General features: G+C 42.4%; 1 protein-coding gene across 1 annotated transcript in view; it reads left to right on the forward strand.

Moving 5' to 3' along the window:
- The window catches only part of MRPS6 (mitochondrial ribosomal protein S6), an 88077-nt gene that overhangs the window by 52838 nt on the left and 14921 nt on the right, over positions 1-20318 (forward strand). Inside the window, exon 2 of the mRNA XM_077479934.1 lies at positions 12930-13069. Coding sequence (XP_077336060.1) covers positions 12930-13069 — 140 coding nt within the window. The remainder of the gene's footprint in view (positions 1-12929; positions 13070-20318) is intronic.

Below are 20318 nucleotides of genomic sequence, written 5' to 3' on the forward strand. Positions count from 1 at the left end.
AAATGTGCTACCAAGATGCCCTTGGAATACACAGAACTGCTATGCCAAGTGTACATCGACAGACTGGTTAAAAATCTACAGAAAAATCTTTGGATCCATGAGAGAGGATATGGCAACTACCTTTTTAAGGATCTTAAAAAAATGTATTGCAGAGGTCAAACCTCCAACAGCTCCTTCTGGAAGTTCCTCTCCCATAGCCTTGCCAAGATCAGTTGCTTCAGGGTTGCCGGAGATGGAGAAGGAAAGAGCAAGTAGCAGCGTGGTTAGCGTAATAGTCACCAACAGCTCTGATTCAGAGCAGGAGGACGAGGGAGAAGAGAAAAAGGGGCCATATATGAGACTTTGGAGATTGAGGAACAAAAAACTTCCATCAAAACATGACCTGATGTATCAGAGTCTTGGGAAGAAAAAGTCTATTCCTGGTCCACCAAATGATGTTCGACGTAGCGAGGAATAATTGGGCAGACCCAGAAAAGAAGCCCTTCTTTGCTGCTAGTCATAAGCGGTTCTCTTTCAGTGACGATACACAGGAAGTGTGTGGAATAAAGGATTGCATGGATAAGAGGGGCAACATTATCCTAAAGAGAGCTTGGGAAACAAGTGTCGCCAGCCTGAAGCCAGCACTCGCCACCACTTGTGTGGCAAGAAACCTGGAATTTTGGCTTTTCCAACTGCAAGCCCATATAGAAAATCGCACGCCCAGGGAAGAAATTTTGAAGACCCCTCCAATTCTCTCTAAAGCAGTCGGCTACATAGATGCTTCCGCTGAGTCCATCAAACTGGCAGCAAGATCAGGGGGCCTAGCCGTGGCAGCCAGATGGGCCTGGTCAGGGGGACCCTGCATCCAAAAAGACTATGCAACCTCCCATTCTCCGGAGACTTTGTTCAGGACCGGTTTGGAGGAAGCCCTAGAAATAACGGCAGACAGGAAGAAAACCTTCCTGATCAAAAAGCGCAAACCTCCACAAAAGAGCCTTTTTTTTTTTTTTTTTTTTTTTTTTTTTTTTTTTGTGGACGAAGAGAGCATCCACAAGAAAAGAGACTACCCCAAAAAGAACTGAACGAGTCACAAGCGGAAGCTGAAGAGTAATGTCCTCTTTGGCTCTTCTAACCAAACCTCAAAACAATGACAGATTGTCAGTAGGAGGAAGGCTGGCTACCTTCCTACCTCAATGGCAAAAGACAACAGCCAATCAATTCATTCTAGATATCATCATGAGGAGCTACTCCCTGGAATTCAATTGTCGTCATCCTCCAGAGAGATTTTTATTAACAAAACTTCCCAGGGATCCCGAAAAAGGCAAGAGCTCTCCCGTTGTTGCTGGGGGAGATGGTAGACCATAAAGTCCTTATGTCCGTCCCAGCGGAAGAGAAACAAAAGGGTTTTTACTCTCACATTTTTGATCAAAAAACCTTCTGGGAAGTTGTGATTGATATTGGATCTAAATAAATATAAAGGCCCTGAACCAAGCGATACAATACAAAAGATTTTGCATGGAATCCCATATTCTCAGTCAAAAATAAACTTCAACCAGGAACTTTAATGGCAGCCATGGATCTCAGGGGTGCCTATCTCCACATTCCCATACGAGAAGAATCCCAAAGATACCTGAGGTTGGTGGTGGAGATAGAGGGAAAAGAATATCATTTGCAGAGCAAGGCTCTTCCCTTTGAGCTATCCTCCTCACCGAGTATATTTCCCAAAGTACTAGCAGAAGCACTGGCCCCTCTGAGATTGAAGATGACCTGTAGTACAGTACCTAGACGACCTACTATTCGCAGCACCGTCAGAAGTACAGCTGGTAAAAGACCTTGCAGAAGCTCAACTATGGCTGAAGTCACTAGGCTGGATTTTAAACATTGAAAAATCCAACCTGTGTCCCACTCAGAACATCCAGTTTCTGGTATATCTGCTCAACTCCATAGAGCAGAAGACTGTCCTACCGGAGGAGAACATCCAGGACCCGTCAAGAGTAAGTTGTGTTCAGAACAACTTCCCGATATCCATCAGGGAGCTGATGTCAGTTCTGGGTCTGAAGACCTCAACGATAACAGCAGTACAATGGGCGAAATATCATATCATCTAAGGCCCCTGCAAGTCTTTCGTTTTAAGAAATCAACAAGAACATCCATCTACCTTCCAGGGCCTTGGACTCTGCCACTGACATTCCGGGCACGGCACTCGCTCCTGAAGAAACTGCACAGGTGGCCATTTTTTCAGACCGCATGCACCAATTACATCACCGACACACTATACTGTAAATATCTCCTAAATGGCGCACATTTGGGAGATATTTACAGTACCTATAGGTAAGCCAAGAAAAAGGTTACCTTTTATGGTACAAAGTATACAGGGAGGGTTTACAACCTCTTTAATAACAAACCTGTTATACCTACTCTGTGCAATGATTTTGCACATAGCAGCCCTGATCATCATTTTTGGGTCCACCGTCGGTCCTCCCCTCCCTGCCGAGTGCCCCCCCCCCCCCCCCAGTAGCGAGCCTCTTGCACTCCACATCCAAAATGTGCCTGACCTCACAAATGTGCTTCTGGAAGAATGGTCAAACATTCCCATAGACATTCTCCTAAACCTTGTGGACAGCCTTCCCACAAGAGTTGAAGCTGTTATAGCTGCAAAGGGTGGTCCAACTCAATATTGAATCCTATGGACTAAGACGCCAATAAATTTCATGTGCATGTAAAGGCAGGAGTCCCAATACTTTTGACAATATAGTGTAGTTAAGGTGCTTGCATCACATCAGTGTGTATATGTGTGTGTGTGTGTGTGTGTATATGTGTGTGTGTGTGTGTGTATGTATGTGTGTGTGTGTGTGTGTGTGTGTGTGTGTGTGTATATATATGTGTATATATATATATATATATATATATATATATATATATATATATATATATATATATATATATATATATATATATATATATATAATAATATATATGGGTTGATTTACTAAAACCTAGAGTGCAAAATCTGCTGTGCACAGAAACCAATAGTCTTCCAGGTCCAAGTTGACGTTAGAAGCTGGCTACCATGCACAGCTGCCCAGATTTTGCACACTCCAGTGTTAGTAAATCGATCCCAAAGTCTGCATCAGTATTGGTTATTGCGGTAAGATTAATACAGAAGAGTCCTACTGTTCTTTATTGTAGATCGGGTTCTCACCATCCACACAGGATCACAATGAGGTATCTATTTAGATTGGAAGTCCGCAGAATTGTACGTTTTACTGCAACTGGTCTGTTTGTCAGATAACACAGTTTACAGACATGAGGGATTTTAAGACCAACTGTCGCCATAAACAGCCTAAGCTGCTGCCCTAGTTATGTCATCTCTGGAAGATGTGTCTAGATATTGTGATAATTCCTCCGTGAATCATGTTTAAGAATCATATGGTTAGGTGGGTCTAATTCTAGACACAGGCCGGCCGATAGAACAGGTACATGGCTCCTGCGAAGTAAAAAATGTGTGCTTTATAATGAAAAATAATCGAAAGAGCTGTAGGGATTGCATGTGTGAAAAACCTTTTTTTTTTTTTTTTTTTTAATTTGTTTTGACTTGGATGAAGTGGAAATGTGTGTGTGTTTTTTTTTTTTTTTTTTTTTTTTTTTTTTGAGAGTTTTCATAGGAGCAAAAAGTGAGCGGCAAGCCTCCCAATAGGAACAAATGTTCCATTGACCACGCAAGGTCCCTTTTCAGACAAAGCGGATCTGCCTGCTCAGCAGGGGGATCTCTCCTCTGATCCCCGCTGAGCAGGTGGCTGACAGGTCTATGCAGAGCAGACGCGAACACAACCCGCTCTCTTCTATGGGGCAGTTTGATGAAAACAGACTGCATGTCCGCTTCCATCTGATTGTCATCTGATTCGCTGGACTGGTGGATTTTATCTGATCGGATGCCCGGCGGGTGTCAGCGGACTCGTCCATTTTTCAGGTGGACTTGATTGGCCCACCCATTGTTCTCTATGGGGTGGTGGATGTCAGTGGACGTCTGCCTGCTGACACATGTCGGGCGTCCGATCTGATAAAATCTCCCAAAAACTGACATTTGCCAATCGGTCCGCTCGTATGAAAGGGGCCCAAGATGAAAATTTTGCTCACTGGACAGATTTTCTGTCGTGCATCTCCAAGACGGGAAGTGAAGGGAAATCTCCCCTGCAAAAATAACCTGCTAGGAGATTTAACCATTCCCTGATTTTAAGCCGCCAAAATATATGGTTTGGACATTTCATCTTTTAACATATAAACCAGAAACGGGCAGCCATAAAAAAGTGGACATCTACCTGAACAACATGAAAGGAGTCAAAGATTACCAGTCCCCTTTTGAGCTTTAGCATTAAAATTTCCTTTAGCTCTCATTTTTTTTCCCCTCTGTTTAGGCCAATGCGTATTCTTCTACATATTTTTGGTTAAAAAAAACGCAGATTAGCGTTTATTGATTGGTTTGCGCAAAAGTTATAGCGTCTACAAAATAGGGGATAGTTTTATGGCATTTTTATTCATTTTATTTACTTTTTTTTTTTTTTTTTTTTTTTTACTAGTAATATCAGCGATTTTTTAATTTTTTTCCTCCTCCCCCCCCCATCGTGACTGCGACATTATAGCGGACACTTCGGACATTTTTGACACATTTTTGGGACCATTGTCATTTATACAGCAATCGGCGCTATACAAATGCACTGATTCCTGTAGAAATGACATTGGCAGTGAAGGGTTTAACCACTAGGAGGCAGTGTATGAGTTAAGTGTGCCCTGGGGAGTGTTTTTAACTGTGGGGGGCATGGCTACATGTGACATGTCACTGATCTCTGCTCCCGATCACAGGGAGCAGAGATCAGTGACACTGTCACTAGGCAGAATGGGGAGATGCTTGTTTACATTAGCATCTCCCCGTTCTTCCTCCCCATGAACGCGGGTATCCCTGTGGCGATCGAGTCCATGGGACCCGCGGCTCGACTCACGAAGCTTGCTGCGTGCCTGCTGTCCTCCTCTTAAAGGGCCACATACAGGTACGTTAGTTTGCCTGTATGAGCCCTTCTGCCGACATATATCGGTTCTGTGTTTGGGTATGCTGGAGGATGCGTGGGTGGGTGGTAGTGAGTGCAGATAAGTCACAATTGTGGTGCATCATTAACAGGCAGTCAGGAGGGGACACTCTGCCTGTCAAACACCTTTTTATATACATCAATCCACACACCAATTCATACATAATGCAATTTTCTTTCTTATCACCTGAAAAGCAAATTCCTGCTCAATGCATCCATACATGATTGTATACCCAAAGTGAACCCTGCTGACCAGTCCTTTTGCCCTCTGCCGTTTCTAGGCACAACTTCCAAAGTTCAGGGCCTCTTAAAGTTTTCAAAAACTCAGGTCATTCATGCATCCCCTTTAAATCCTGTACAATCTACAAGTCCAAGTGTACTACTTATGTGATTTTCTGCTTTATCTGAAGATTTATCTGACCTTCTCTAAAACACGTAGGTATGATTTCCTGCTAGATTGAAGTCTTTGATATTCTGTTAATTCTGATGAAAAAGGAATGTACAAAAATAGCTTTAAGAGTAACTGGAGGCCTAGAAAAGCCTGATTTTAAATACGTTACTGCTCACCCTACCCATATTTACAGTAATAAGCAAATACTGCCCTGACTTCCTTTTAGGTTTTCTGGTGAAAAAGTTTGATTGGAAGACCCACAGTATGATAGCTACTTTCACGATCAAGGATGATCAGGGTGTTTGACCAATCTGACTCTGCCAAATTTGCAGCAATTTTTCCAGAAATATTATACTTGACTCTATAATTTCCAAGATGCACATCATGATCTTTCTGATCTCAATCTTGTAGAGCAGTGGTCATCAACCCTGTCCTCAGGGCCCACTCTAACAGGCCAGGTTTTATGTATTACCTTGGGGAGATGCAGACTAGAATACTGCAATCACTGAGCAGCAAATGATATCACATGTGGTGTATTTCAGTTATCTTGCAAACCTGGCCTGTTAGTGGGCCCTGAGGAAAGGGTTGATGACCACTGTTGTAGATTACATTTAAGCTTATCTTGCACAGTATGTGCTTCCTAAACCTGTCTCTTGCTGCTAGGGCTTTTTTTCTCTGAGAAAAGGGGCAGGAACTTGCTACCCTTTCCATAGGCCACTTCTGTCTCCATCCCTACCCACCCTAAAGCCCCATACACACTATCAGATTATCTGCTGAGTTTTTTCTTCAGATTTACCAAAACCATATAATATGAGGCCAAACCTTAGGAGTTTCAATGTGTATGCAATCAGGAAGGCCCTTCTACTACATGGTTTTGGTAAATCTGAAGGAAAAACTCAGCAGATAATCTGATAGTGTGTATGGGGCTTTAGAACTGCCCATTGTCTTAGGAAATGACTTGCTTGTGTTTCAGGGAAGAGTAAATCAATTTTTACATAAATCAGAAAACCCTATTGATGGCACACCTGGACATGTAGATTGTATATGTTTTAATGGTGACGCACGACTGAACCAAGTTTTGGAAAATATACTATAAACAAAGAGTTTAACAACCTGAACCCATGCAGAGATACAATAGTGAAGTGCTATACCGTAAATATTCTTGGTTACAGAAATAGTCAAATAGTGTGAGAGCTGCTCGTGACGTAGCTACAAAGTAGCCAAAGTTCGTGTTTTTTAGCAAAATTAGACTGCGCTCTCATAGCCCATAAAAATCACATAAGTGTCCAGTCAAAACAAATGACAAATCTCAGAATACAAAAAACATAAAATTATATTCTAGTCCAAAAAGATTACATTGTATGCACACAGCTCACTCATGAGAACAATTTGACCCCCATTACAGGTAATCAAATATAGCAATCGGAGATGTTGTTCCTCACATTCCTGTGTATATTATCAATGGCAGCGCTCCTGTCTCTTTAGGCTCTCAAAGCAGATCATACCCACAGAGGGGATACAAAGAGAAGCTTCTCATGGTGCAGTATATCAAAATTGTATTAAAATCTAAATAAAATTTCACTTTCAGTGTGCAAAATAAAAAAACAGCATTCAAATGTCCCACCTGCATCCCAGTATGGTGGAATTGGTGGAAAATGCTCATTGCCCTCCCTTTTAAAGAGGACTTGAACTGTGGTGGCTGTGCCCAGCAGAGGGCTGGTGACTAGTCATTAGTATTGCCTGTTGTCTCCCTGCGGTGGTTTTTTTTTTTTTTTTTTTTTTCCTCCATTACCAAATTACTTTTTTGTTTCTTGCTGTATTTCTATGTGGAGATAGCCTTCTTGGTAGAGGCAGGGCTGTGCTTCCTTGTGTCAAAAGCTGCCTCTTGATGACTGGAGATATAATGCCTGGTAGTGAAATATTCAAGAAATGGCAAGAGGTGGAGGATGCACAGATCCACCTAATGAATGATTAGGTAGATCCTTATACTGCAGGTCCTCCAGCATGAGAAACAAGCAGCATACTAGTGACATCTCCCAAATCTCTCCAAATTTCCTGAGACTAGTAGTCAGGGACAGCAGTACTTTAGATGATCTCATACTGCAGATATATAGTGCAGGAAGTACACGTCTGCTTTTCAGGAGGAAGACGAAAGGCAAGTCTTTCCAGTTTCTGCACAGGCATTTTAAAATTTCTAGATATTCCATATAACATAGCAAATATTCAGTTTTTGAGTTCAGGTCCTCTTTAACTTAACCGTGTCTTTCAGAGTCAATATGTCTGAGTCATTTTGTTCTTATGCCCCCTGCAGAAACATAGTTTGGACATCTGAGAAGCCATGTGTTCCTGTTTATTGTTCTGCAAGTAAGGGGAAAGCCCCATCGGAAGCTAGTGAGTCATTAATTAGGCCTGTGTCAGTATCCTTGGCAAAGTGCAAATACCGCAACACAAGTCATAGAACCAATTCAGTTGCTTGCCAAACGCACACCATTTGCTGTTCCACAGCTTGTTTTGCTGCCCAGGGAAAAGCTTGCCTTTTCTTTTTCTATGGTAGCAGTACTCGCTTCATGCTGTATGATGCATGAAGCCTAGTTGCAAGAAGTTTGTGATCCAGTATTTATCTGTGAATAACTTCCAAAGTTATTCTGCCAAATCCTTTATCCCCTTGAAATGGAGAGACCCTTCACCCCCTATATCCATGTGGCTACCTGAAATGGAAAATGTTACACAAATGGAGAACCTCCCATTATCGCTTATCAAAACGAGCACAATGCTTACTGTATAATTTTGGTTTTACTGCATCAACTTCAGGTTTTCAAAAGGCAAAACGCCTTGGTACCCATCTGTGGAATACCCAGACCCTCTTCTTTTTTTTTTTTTCTCCCCATCACCCCCTACCCCTTCTTCCCTTCCCTTCCATGCCATTCCTCTTCCTTTTTCCCCTATTAACACTTCTCTTCTCACGCACTACTCCTCTTCCTCACACCTACTATGATCCCCCTCCTTCCATGCCTACTCTGATGTCCAAGAACACCCTTCCCTACCTTCCCATTCATCCCCATCTTATGCCTCCCCCATAAAATCCCACTTAACTTCACTAACTACACAATCTTGTTCTTTTGTTGTAAATACAGAGCCACAAAACTTCATGGCAACTTTTTGGATGAACACGATACCAGAACTAGTTGCTTTATTGTCTTGTCAAGTATGTTGAATTGTATTCTGTATTTTATCTTCAGTCAACGGTGAAATGCTTTAAACCAGGGGTTGACAAATTTGCTTTGAATTTAGGAGCCAGTTAAAAAAGTTAGGAGCCAGTTTTTTTTTTCAGCTCCCGGGGTAAGGCCACTAATTTTCACCCCCTATCCTTAACTCACAATGGAGCACCCAGTCAATAATTCCATTGAAACGCTGTTACATCAGGGGTATGGGCTGACCAGAAAGAGTAAGGCTGGCAACAGATGGAACTGGCTGGCACTGGCAGGTGGCACTGGTTGCCACTGGAAGGCATGTGGAACTGCCAGATGGCACCGACAGGTGACACTAGTTGGCACTGGCAGGTGGCCCTGGTTTGAAACTGGCAGGTGGCCCTGGTTGGCGATGGCAGGTGGCCCTGGTTGGCGATGGCACTAGTTGTCACTGGCAGATGGCACTGATTGGCGGTGGCAGGTGGCACTGGTAGGTGGCACTGATTGGCGGTGGCACTCTGCACTGGCAGGTGGCACTGATTGGCACTGGGTGGTGGCAGGTGGCACTGGGTGGTGGTTGCAGGTGGTATTGATTGGCGGTGGCACTGGTTGGGACTAGCAGGTGGCACTGATTTGTGGTGGCAGATGGCACTGGTTGCCGTTGGCAGGTGGCACTGATTTGTGGTGGCACTGGCAGGTGCCACTGGTTGGCACTGGCACTGATTGGCGGTGGCAGGTGGCACTGATTGGCGGTGGCACTGGTTGGTGGCAGGTGGCACTGGTTGGTTGCAGGTGGCATTGATTGGAGGTGGCACTGGTTGGCACTGGCAGGTTTCACACGGAGCACTCTGTTACTGAAATGTAACAGAGGAGCTGGCGGGACCCTGCCGGGGTGTGAAACTGACAAGTAACAGAGAGGTGGATATGTCAGATTTCAGCCTGATGTCGGGTGGGCGGGACCCGGCCGGGGTGGGCGGGACTCAGCAGCTATCAAACACCAGCCAACGATTGGGCTGCTTAAGAAAAGGGGCGGGCCACATACACGTAGCGGCCCGCCCAGATCCCATTGGCTGGTGTTTGCTAGCTTGCTGGGTCCCGCCCCCACCCCGGCCAGGTCCCGCCCACCCCGGCCGGGTCCCGCCCACCCCGACATCAGGATGACAGATCCTCCTCTCTCCATTGCGTGTCAGTTTCACACACAGCGCGTTGCTGCAGAGTGTGAAGGAGGGAGGAGGACGGCAGTCAGTGTTAATGCTGCTGCATGTCTGGGGCATCGATAGCGAGTCGGCTGGTGGCAGCTTAGGCGCCAGGTCGCGATTTCTGGTCGCATTGGCGACCTGGCGCCTGGGGTTTGTCGAGCCCTGCTTTAAACTGTGTCACTGGTAATGTACCTTTTTTATAAGCCTCATAAATAAAATGATTTAAGTTTTACAATTACAATTAACCTGGGCTTTGCCCATTGTTTGCATGTTATGAAGACTTGTCCTACATCCAATCTAAGCCCTTGTACACACGGTCGGAGATTCCGACAACCAAATCCATCGGATCTTGTCCGAAACTGTTGCATACACACGGTCGGACAAAGTTGTCGAAAAATCAGATCTTTCAGAACGTGATGACGTAATTTCGTTACGATGGGACTACGTTCAGGCTAAGAGCCAATAGCTTTGATGTAGGAATTTGATCTGAGCATGCGTGGCACTTTGTCCGATCGGAATTCTCTACACATGATCGGAGTATGTCCTATCGGACCAGTTTGTCGGAAAATATTTCCAGCAAGTTGGAAAATTTGGTCCGGCGGATATTCTGACTGAAACAGTCCGATGCATACCACACACAGTCGGATTATACGACAACGCGGTCCGTTAGGACACATTCCGACGGATTCTCTGACCGTGTGTACAAGGGCTTAGTCTTGTCAGATTTTCTTGCTGCAAATAATGTAAAGCATGACCCAACTTTGCCCCCTAATTGGGACTGGGCTAACCATACAAGGCACATTTTTAGTAGCTGCATAAAAACCGTTCATTGGAACACTGCTGGATTTATAAAACCAGATTTTCATCCTGAAAATCTTAGGCATTATAAATAGATTTGTATGGATGTTTATTACTGAACCTCAGTATCACACTTTTCCACTTAGTCTGTTAAAACTGAATTTTTACAGAATTTTGGAGTCCCTGTTAAGAGATTATGCCACAGTAGGACTCTAGGCAAAGTAAGAAATAAACAGTTAAATCCACGCATGGTAATTTGTTCCATGCCAAGGCATTGGTAATGCCAGTTTTTAATTCAGAACTCTGATACACTGCATAACCAAGCAGATGACAACACTACTTTCAATGTCAATATATTTGCCTTCAGCCAACTTACTCCAGCACGTTTACTGAATAAGGGTCCAATGAAAAGGTTTGTTAGATGGAAACTGCAGAAAGAAATATTGGTGTCAGTTGACTGAATGATAGCAGTGAATCACAGGGCTGGCAGAACAGAATTTCCAGTCCTGTGGCAGGTGAAAAAGTTTTGTGTGTTTTAGGCACTTGCCTGTTGTTTCTGTTTTTTATCTGTAAGATTACTGGATGAAACTGTATTTCTTAATCACTTGGCCTTTTCACCAGAAATATTCAAAGAAGCCAGGGCTGTATTTGCTTAATAATGTAAATATGGCTGAAATGTCTAACGGCGAACATAAAATTAGGTTTTTCTAGTTTCTTAATCTAGCCCTCCAGGCACAAGCCTGGGAGACCAACCCCTCCCCAATTTTGTTTTTATTTTAATTTTTATTTATTTTTTTTAATCTGTAAATGTGTTTCAGGTATTCTACATTTCTGGTTAGCCTATCAGTTACTTATGTAAATTCCTTTTTACTTAAAATTAAAAAAGGCAAATGCAAGTAAAGGACCAACCAATACCATAAGTGAACATAAGGCTTGCATTAAAGTCATGACCAGAAAATAGTGGCCGTGATGCTTTCCAAAATATTCAGACAGATGTTAAGGCCGGGTTCACATATGTGGGGCCATTTCCAGCATTGGGTCCGTGCATCCCTGTTTACGTTTCAGGTGTGAATCGGGTCCAAATTTTTGCCTCAATTTGCACCTGAACCAGACCCAAAGATGCACAGGACCTTTTTGGAATGAGGACTGCGGCCCCCCTGGACCTGTGTGAACCGGCTCCATTTTGAGCCAGACACACTTGCATGTCATGTGAATTGGATGCGGAGAAACCCGCATCCAATTGGCACAGATGTGAACCCAGCCTTAGACTTAAACAAGTGGTTCGCTTTTGCAGTGTGGGCATAGCCTCATTGCAGGGGCATTTTTTTTTTTTTTTTTACGTTCCCACGAGTTGGGCTTTTAAATGGAGGCAAGCTGAGAAGTCTGGATGCGACTCCCATGGGGTGGTTACATCCTTAAAGTGATCATCTAGAGATCTTCATTGTATAAGTCTACACACTGGTGAAATGAAAGAGAACACATTAAAGTAAAGAATAGACAGCAGAGGGAAGAAGCATGCCCTCTGGCACCTGAGTCTGCTGGTGTGTTTCTGAGCACAAATGGCTCAATTATTTAATTTTTCATTAGAAGTATTTATATAATGCCATCAATTTACACAGCACTTTGGATATTATTCATTCACATCAGTGCCCTCCAAGGAGCTTACCATCTAAGACCCCCTATCTTGCATGCATGCATGCATACATACGCTAGGCCAAATTTAGATAGAAGCCAGTTGACCTACCATCTTGTTTTTTGAGTGTGGGAGGAACCTGGAGTACCTTGGAGGAAATACATGCAAGTACAAGGAGAGCATGCAAAGTCCTGGCATATAGTGTCCTGGTTAGGAGCAAGGATCAGTTCTAGTTTTAGCAATCAAGAACCAAGGGTAGTGTATTTTTCAGATACCCGTGGTGCCATATTATTGATCGCAAACCAAAGTGATCAGACAAGGTCTTACATCTCCTAAGCATTATTTATTGCTTATGAGATGCTTCCGCTGTCAGTGTTTGTCGATATTGCATAGACTGAGATGTTTGTCCATTCAAGAAAAACTATGCATATCTCATATAATTTATTTACTTTTTTTTTTTTTAATTCTGAACATTTTTATTAATTGTTTTTACTATCCACAAATCTGCACAACTTACGCTAGGTAAATTTTGGTTTGTCATGTATTAAAAAAAAAAAAAAAAAAAAAAACCTTAAGGAAGACACCAGCTGAAATGAAATCCGACATCAACTTTAAAAAAAAAAAACATTTTTTATTATTATTATTTTTATTTTTTTACAGCCTGAGACAGTGGCCACTCTGAAACGTACAATGGAAGCTCTCTTTGAAAGAGGAGCCATCGTTCGAAACCTGGAGAGCCTTGGGGAGAAGAACCTTCCTTACAAAATATCTAAGCACAACCAACGTCACACTCGAGGAGGGTATGACACCTTTTTATTTAAATTTTTTGCATCATGCTTTAGTGAAGGAAAACTTACCCCATATAAATAGCCAATACTCTCTTCTTGAAGATGCAGAAGGGAACAGGTGTCCCCTATGGAAAGATTTCCACTTACCTGCTGATGTGGTGAGGTTATACCTGAAGGGTTCCACATGTACTGTCACTTTAAGGCTGGGGTGATAAGGGTCAAGGGGCATGGTAGCCATCTTTAGAGCACATGTAAGGGAAGCCTATTAAGATACCTGTCCTGAGATGCATGTGAGAGTGTACAGTGAGTACTGAAATAAACATCAGTTGCTCCAGACCAGAGTCTTGTGTCTCTCACAACTCAGAGAATATAACAGGCGACGTCTTACAAATGTTGGATTCCCGATTACTTTCTGTTTCAGTGACTATGGTCACCAGAACAATTCTAGAGAGTGACTTGATCTAGTAAGGACACAGGAGTCAAAAAATTGAGGGTCTTTTATTACTTCCCTTCTCTATCCAAAAGTAAAGAAAACATGGCTACATATACTTAGGTGCTTAGCTCCTAACCTTTAGAAATAAGAAATGTGTTCTCACTACTACACCCCTGTTAAGCAAACCATAAACCGTTCATATGTGGAGAATGATTGGTTTGTCTAATTTCTTTTTACTTTTTGCTGGTAGGTTAATTGGCTTCTGTCTAAAACTTGCCCTATGACATTCTACTGAGTGCACCCCAGATGGCTACCCTTGAATGCCGCTGTCTTGGGTACACTCAGGTAAGCATTTGTTAGGTTAATATTTGAAATACAGTGCTGTGAAAAAGTATTTGCCCCCTTCTTGATTTTTTTTTTTGCCTATTTCTCACACTTAAATGATTCAGATCATCAAACAAATTTTAATATCGCACAAAGATAAACAGAGTAAATCCAAGATGCAGTTTTTAAATTATTTCATTTATTAAGGGGAAAAAACCTGCCTGGTCCTATGTGAAAAAGTAATTGCCCCCTCCCATGCTGAATCATGAATGAACTGTGATTAACCACAATTTTTTGGAAAGTTTTTTTAGTTAAATTTCACTTGCCACACCCAGGCCTGATTACTGCCAGACCTGTTGAATCAAGAAATTGCATAAATATCAGCTGTCTGACAAAGTAAAGCATCTTGATTATCCCAAAGAATTTTAAGCAAATATTCTGTGGACTGATTTTACTTTTTGAATGGTGTGCCCCATTACATCTGGCATAAAACTAATACAGCATTTCTTAACAAGAACATCATACCAGCAGTCGGACGTGGTGGTGGTGTGATGGTCTGGGGCTGCTTTGCAGCTTCAGGACCTGGACGACTTGCCATAATTGATGGAACCATGAATTCTGAGCTCTACTAGAAAATCCTAAAGAAGACTGTCCAGCCATCAGTTCTCTCGTGCCATCAGGGGCCCGAAGAAAGAATCGGCCGGCCCCGGATTCTAACAATAGAGATTTCCGGGGACCAGATGGTCTCCAGTTATCTCTATGACCGTCGGAGGCCCGGGCGCGACATGACGTCAAGCTCGGGTTCCCGGAAGCAAACAAAGCCACGATCGTGGCTGTTGGCATGAGATTAATTTTTTTTCTCAATCTCATGCTTTCCAGCCTGGAGGAGAGATGTGGTCTTATGGACCTGTCACAATAGATTCCTATTACAAGGGATGTTTACATTCCTTGTAATAGTAATAAATAGTAATAAAAGTGATCCTTTTTTTTTTTTTTTTTTTTTTTTAAGTGTAAAAAACAAAATGAGTAAAATAAAAATTAAAAACGCCCCTGTCCCCAGTAGCTCGCGTTCAGAAGCGAACTCGCATGCAAGACCCGCCCAAATATGTAAACGCTGCTCAAACCACACGTGAGGTATCACCGCGTGCGTTACAGCGTGTGCAACAATTCTAGCACTAGACCTCCTCTGTAACTCTAAACTGGTAACCTGTACAAATTTTCAAATCATCGCCTATGGAGATTAAGTATTATTATTATAATTATACAGGATTTATATAGCACCAGCAGTTTGCGCAGCACTTTACAACATGAGGGCAGACCGTACACTTACAATACTAATCAATACAGGAGGGACTAGAGGGCCCTGCTCGTTAGCGCGTACAATCTAGAAGGGAGGGTCACCAAAGTTTGGTGCCATTCCATGAGTGTGCGCAATTTTAAAGTGTGACATGTTGGGTATCCATTTACTCGGCACAACATTATCTTTCACAAACAAATTGGGCTAACTTAACTGTTTTGTTATTTTTTAATTCGTGAAACCTTCTTTTAAAAAAAAAAAAAAAAAAAAAAGAGTTTGAAAAATTCTTTTCAGTGATACCCTGCAATACTCGGAGATACCCAGCCATGCTCGACTGTACTCAGCCTCTGCATGTGACCAGGCTGTGGAAGTCTCACATGTGTTAGCGCCGTACTCAGGAGTAGGAGAATCTATTTTGGGGTGTCATTTTTGGTATGTACATGCTATGTGTTAGAAATATTGTATAAATGGACAACTTTGTGTTAAAAAAATAAAATAAAGAAAGCATTTTAACCACTTCCCGCCTGCCGGCCGTCATATGACATCCTTGACTTTGTGCGAGGCTATATGAATGATGGGTGCAGCTACAGGCATCATTCAGATATCCGCTTTTTCAGCCAGCGATTCCTATACTATAAGAATGATCATAATGGCTGTTACACTGCTTGATTGTTTTTACAGGAGGCGAGAGGGGATGTCGTCGTCCGTCCCGTCCCGTTCCCCCCCCCTGCTGCCCTCCGGTGCCTCTACCGACTCGCCAATACAATCGAAGCCAGAATCTTTTTTTTATTTTTTATTTTTTTATTTCAGGCTTCCCAGCCTTGAGGTGAGATGTGGGGTCTTATTTACCCCATATCTCACTGTAAAGCGGACCTGTCATGCCATATTCCTATTACAAGGGATGTTTACATTCCTTGTAATAGGAATAAAAGTGATCAAAAAATGTATTTTTGGGGGAAAAAAGTGTCAAACTAAAAGAAATAAAGTAAAATGAACAATAAAAAATAACATTTTTAAAGCACCCCTGTCCCCATGTACTCGCATGCAGAAGCGAACGCATACGCAAGTCCCGCCCACATATGAAAATGGTGTTCAAACCACACATGTGAGGTATCGCTGCAAACGTTAGAGCAAGAGCGATAATTTTGGCCCTAGACCTCCTCTGTAACTCAAAACATGTAACCAGTAAAAAATTTAAAGTGTTGCCTATGGGGTTTTTTAAGTAGCGACGTTTGGCGCCATTCCACGAGCGTATGCAATTTTGAAGGGTGACATGTTGGGTATCTATTTACCTGGTGTAACTTCATCTTTCACAATATGCAAAAACATTGGGGTAACTTTCCTGTTTTGTGCTTTAAAAAATAAATAAAAAATTTTCTCCATAAAAAACGTGTTCGAAAAATTGCTGCGCAAATGCCGTGTGAGATAAAAAGTTGCAATGACCACCATTGTATTTTCTAGGGTCTTTTCTAAAAAAAAAATATATAATGTTTTGGGGTTCTATGTAATTTTCTAGCAAATAAATGATGATTTTTACATGTAGGAGAGAAATGTCAGAACTGGGCTGAGTGCTCCAGAACGCCTGATGGCGCCCCCTGCATGTTGGGCCTCTGTATGTGGCCACGCTGTGTAAAAGTCTCACACATGTGGTATTGCCATACTCGGGAGTAATAGCAGAATGTGTTTTGGGGTGTAATTTGTGGTATGCATATGCTGTGTGTGAGAAATAACCTGATAATATGACAATTTTGTGAAAAGAAAAAAACAAGGAAAAAAAAAATCTTGATTTTTGCAAAGAATTGTGGGAAAAAATTACAACTTCAAAAAACTCACCATGCCTCTTACTAAATACATTGGAATGTCTTATTTCCAAAAAGGGGTCAATTGGGGGGTATTTGTACTTTTCTGGCATGTTAGGGTCTCAAGAAATGAGATAATATGAGATAATAATATCCACCAATTTGTACTTTTTACCAAAGATATATATATAGTAGTATAAATTTGGGGCAAAATTTATGAAGAAAAACTACTACTGCTAAATTTTATAACCAAAACGAAAAAAAAATCATTTTTTACAGAATTTCCAGTCTTTTTCTTTTATAGCACAAAAAATAAAAAACCCAGCGGTGATTAAATACCACCAAAAAGCTCTATTTGTGTGAAAAAAGGACAAAAATTTCATATGGGTCCAGTGTTGCATGACTGAGTAATTGTCATTCAAAATGTGAGAGCACCGACAGCTGAAAATTGGTCTGGTTATTAAGGGGGTTTAAGTGCCCAGTGGTCAAGTGGTTAAACTAATTCTTTGTTGAAGCACCTTTTGGAGTATGAGTCTATCAGCATGGCACATCTTGACTTGGCAATATTTGCCCACTCTTATTTGCAAAAATACTCCAAATCTGTCAGATTGTGAGGGCATCTCCTGTGTACAGCTCTCTTCAGATCACCCCAAATATTTTCAAATCGGATTCGGGTCTGGGCTCTGGCTGGGCTATTCCAAAACTTTAATCTTTCTCTGGTGAAGCCATTCCTTTGTTGATTTGGATGTATGTTTTGGGTCGTTGTCCTGCTGAAAAATGAAGTTCATCTTCATGTTCAACTTTCTAGCAGAAGCCTGAAGGTTTTTGTGCCAATATTGACTGGTATTTGGAGCTGTCCATAATTCCCTCTACCTTGACTAAGGCCCTTGTTCCAGCTGAAGAAAAACAGCCCCAAAGCATGATGCTGCCACCACCATGCTTCATGGTGGGTATGGTGTTCTTTTGGTGATGTGCAGTGTTTGTTTTTTGCACCAAATGTATATCTTTTGGCACTATGGCCAAAAAGTGCAACATTGGCATTTTGGGAGACTCCAGATGTGTTTTTGCAAAATTTAGCCATGCTAGGATATTTTTATTTGTAAGAAAATACTTCCGTCTTGCCACTCTACCCCATAGCCCAGACATATGAAGAATACAGGAGATTGTGGTCACATGTACCACACAGCCAGTACTTGCCAGATATTCCTGCAGCTCCTTTAATGTTGCTGTAGGCCTCTTGGCAGCCTCCCTGATCAGTTTTCTTCTCGTCTTTTCATCAATTTTGGAGGGACGTCCAGCTCTTGGTAATGTCACTGTCGTGCCATATTTTCTCCACTTGATGATGATTGTATTCACTGTGTTCCATGGTGTAGCTAATGCCTTGGCAATTCCTTTGTATCCTTCTCCTGACTGATGGCTTTTAACAACAAGCTGTATGTGAACCATGGCTTTTGCTGTAGGATGTGACTAAGAAAATGTCAGGAAAGACCTACTAGAACAGCTGAACTTTATTTGGGGTTTAATCTGAAACACTTTAAATGATGACAGGTGTGTACTGAATCCTGTTTAACATGAGTTTGAATGTGATTGCTTAATTCTGAACACAGCTACATCCCCAGTTATAAGAGGGTTTGCACACTTATGCAAACACATTACTTTAGTTTTTTCAGTTTGTTTTCTAATTGAGTTGTACAGTTTATAGACCACATTAAAGGTGGAAAAAGTTGTGAAATGATTTCTTTGTCTCATAATTTTATTTTTTATTTTTTTTTGCATCGCAGAAACCTGACATTTTAACGGGGGTGGTTAGACTTTTTATATCCACTGTAACTCCAGAAGCCTGGATAAAAAAAACTTCCAGTGATGACAATCCCCAATGCTGCCTTCTTGCTAGGACATTGCTAAGGCACTTTGGGTTGTTACTTCTTACCCCCTTCATTATAGCTCACTCCTATCTGTGTCGCAGCTTTTCTGAGTTTAGAGCTACTACACTGGGGGAAAGAAAGCACGTGCGTGGGGGTTTAAGCTTGCTCCTATGATAGTGGGGGTGGGCAGTAATGGCTGGAAGTGTCTGGGCAAAATCCTAGCAGCAAGGCAGGACAGGATGATAACATCTCTGGTCTATTTTGGCCGGGCTTTGGTAAGTATGTAAATGACCTACACCTATAACCAAGAGCATCATTCAACTTTGGTAAAAGCTGCTTTCCTAGCGGCACCCCCTTACCTGCATAGGCAGTTTTTGGAAAAGGTGAACTAAAACCCTTTAACTTAGAATTTTTTGTTGGGTTGTAGAAAAAAAAAAAAAATTCTTTGTTTAAAATTAAAAGTGAGTAAAATGCTTAGATGGGTCAGAGCAAGGTACACTGTTTAACCACTTGAGACCCGCGCTATAGCCGAATGACGGCTACAGCGCGGACCTCCTTTGCCGGGACTCGCCTGATCACCGATCCGAGCAAGGGGTCGATCCCGACCCCTTATCACGTGATCAGCTGTCAGCCAATGACAGCTGATCATGTGATACAACGGAGCCGGTAATCGGCTATTATTCCTCCTCGCGCTGACAGCGCGAGGAGAAAAAAAAAGAGCCGATCACCGGCGGCCGATCAGAGCCGAAAGAGCCGATCACGGCCAGCCCTGCCAGTGCCCACCTGCCCCCTGCCAGTGCCACCTCAATAAAAAATAAGTGCCCCCCATCAGTGCCACCCAGCAGTGCCCACAGTGCCACCCAGCAGTGCCCATAATCTGCCTCAACAAAGGTGCTGCACCCCAGTGCCACATATCCGTGCCTACCAGTGCCCAGCAGTGCCACCTATCAGAGCCACCTATCAGTGCCCATCAGTCCCATCTATCAGTGGTACCTATCAGTGCCCCTTAGTGCCACCCATCCATGCCATCTTATCTGTGCCCATCTTTGCCCATTAGTGCCGCCTTATCTGTGCCTATCAGTGCCCACCAGTGCAGCCTATCAGTGCCGCCTCATCAGCGCACTTCAATGAAGGAGAAAAATTACCTGTTTGCAAAATTTTATAACAAACTATTAAACATGATTTATTTATTTTTTGCATCTTTTTTTGTTTGTTTAGCAAAAAATAAAACTCCCAGCTGTAATTAAATACCACCAAAAGAAAGCTCTATTTGTGGGAAAAAATGATAAAAATTTCATTTGGGTACAGTGTTCTATGCCCGCGCAATTATCATTCAAAGTGCATCAGCGCTGAAAGCTGAAAATTGGTCTGGGCAGGAGGGGGGTTTAAGTGCCCAGTAAGCAAGTGGTTAAGTATACAATATTGTATGTCTCTGTGAACTGGGCAAGCACCAAAACCAAGTCATGGATCCTTTACATTTTCATTTATCTGGGCCAGATGTATTTTGTTAGTACATTGTTATCCCCTTTTGTAAGTTATTCGT

Source organism: Lithobates pipiens, unplaced genomic scaffold (genome assembly GCF_037356315.1).
Source record: "Lithobates pipiens isolate NorthernLeopardFrog02 unplaced genomic scaffold, aLitPip1_a1.2 Scaffold_16, whole genome shotgun sequence".
Classification (NCBI taxonomy): Eukaryota; Metazoa; Chordata; class Amphibia; order Anura; family Ranidae; genus Lithobates; species Lithobates pipiens.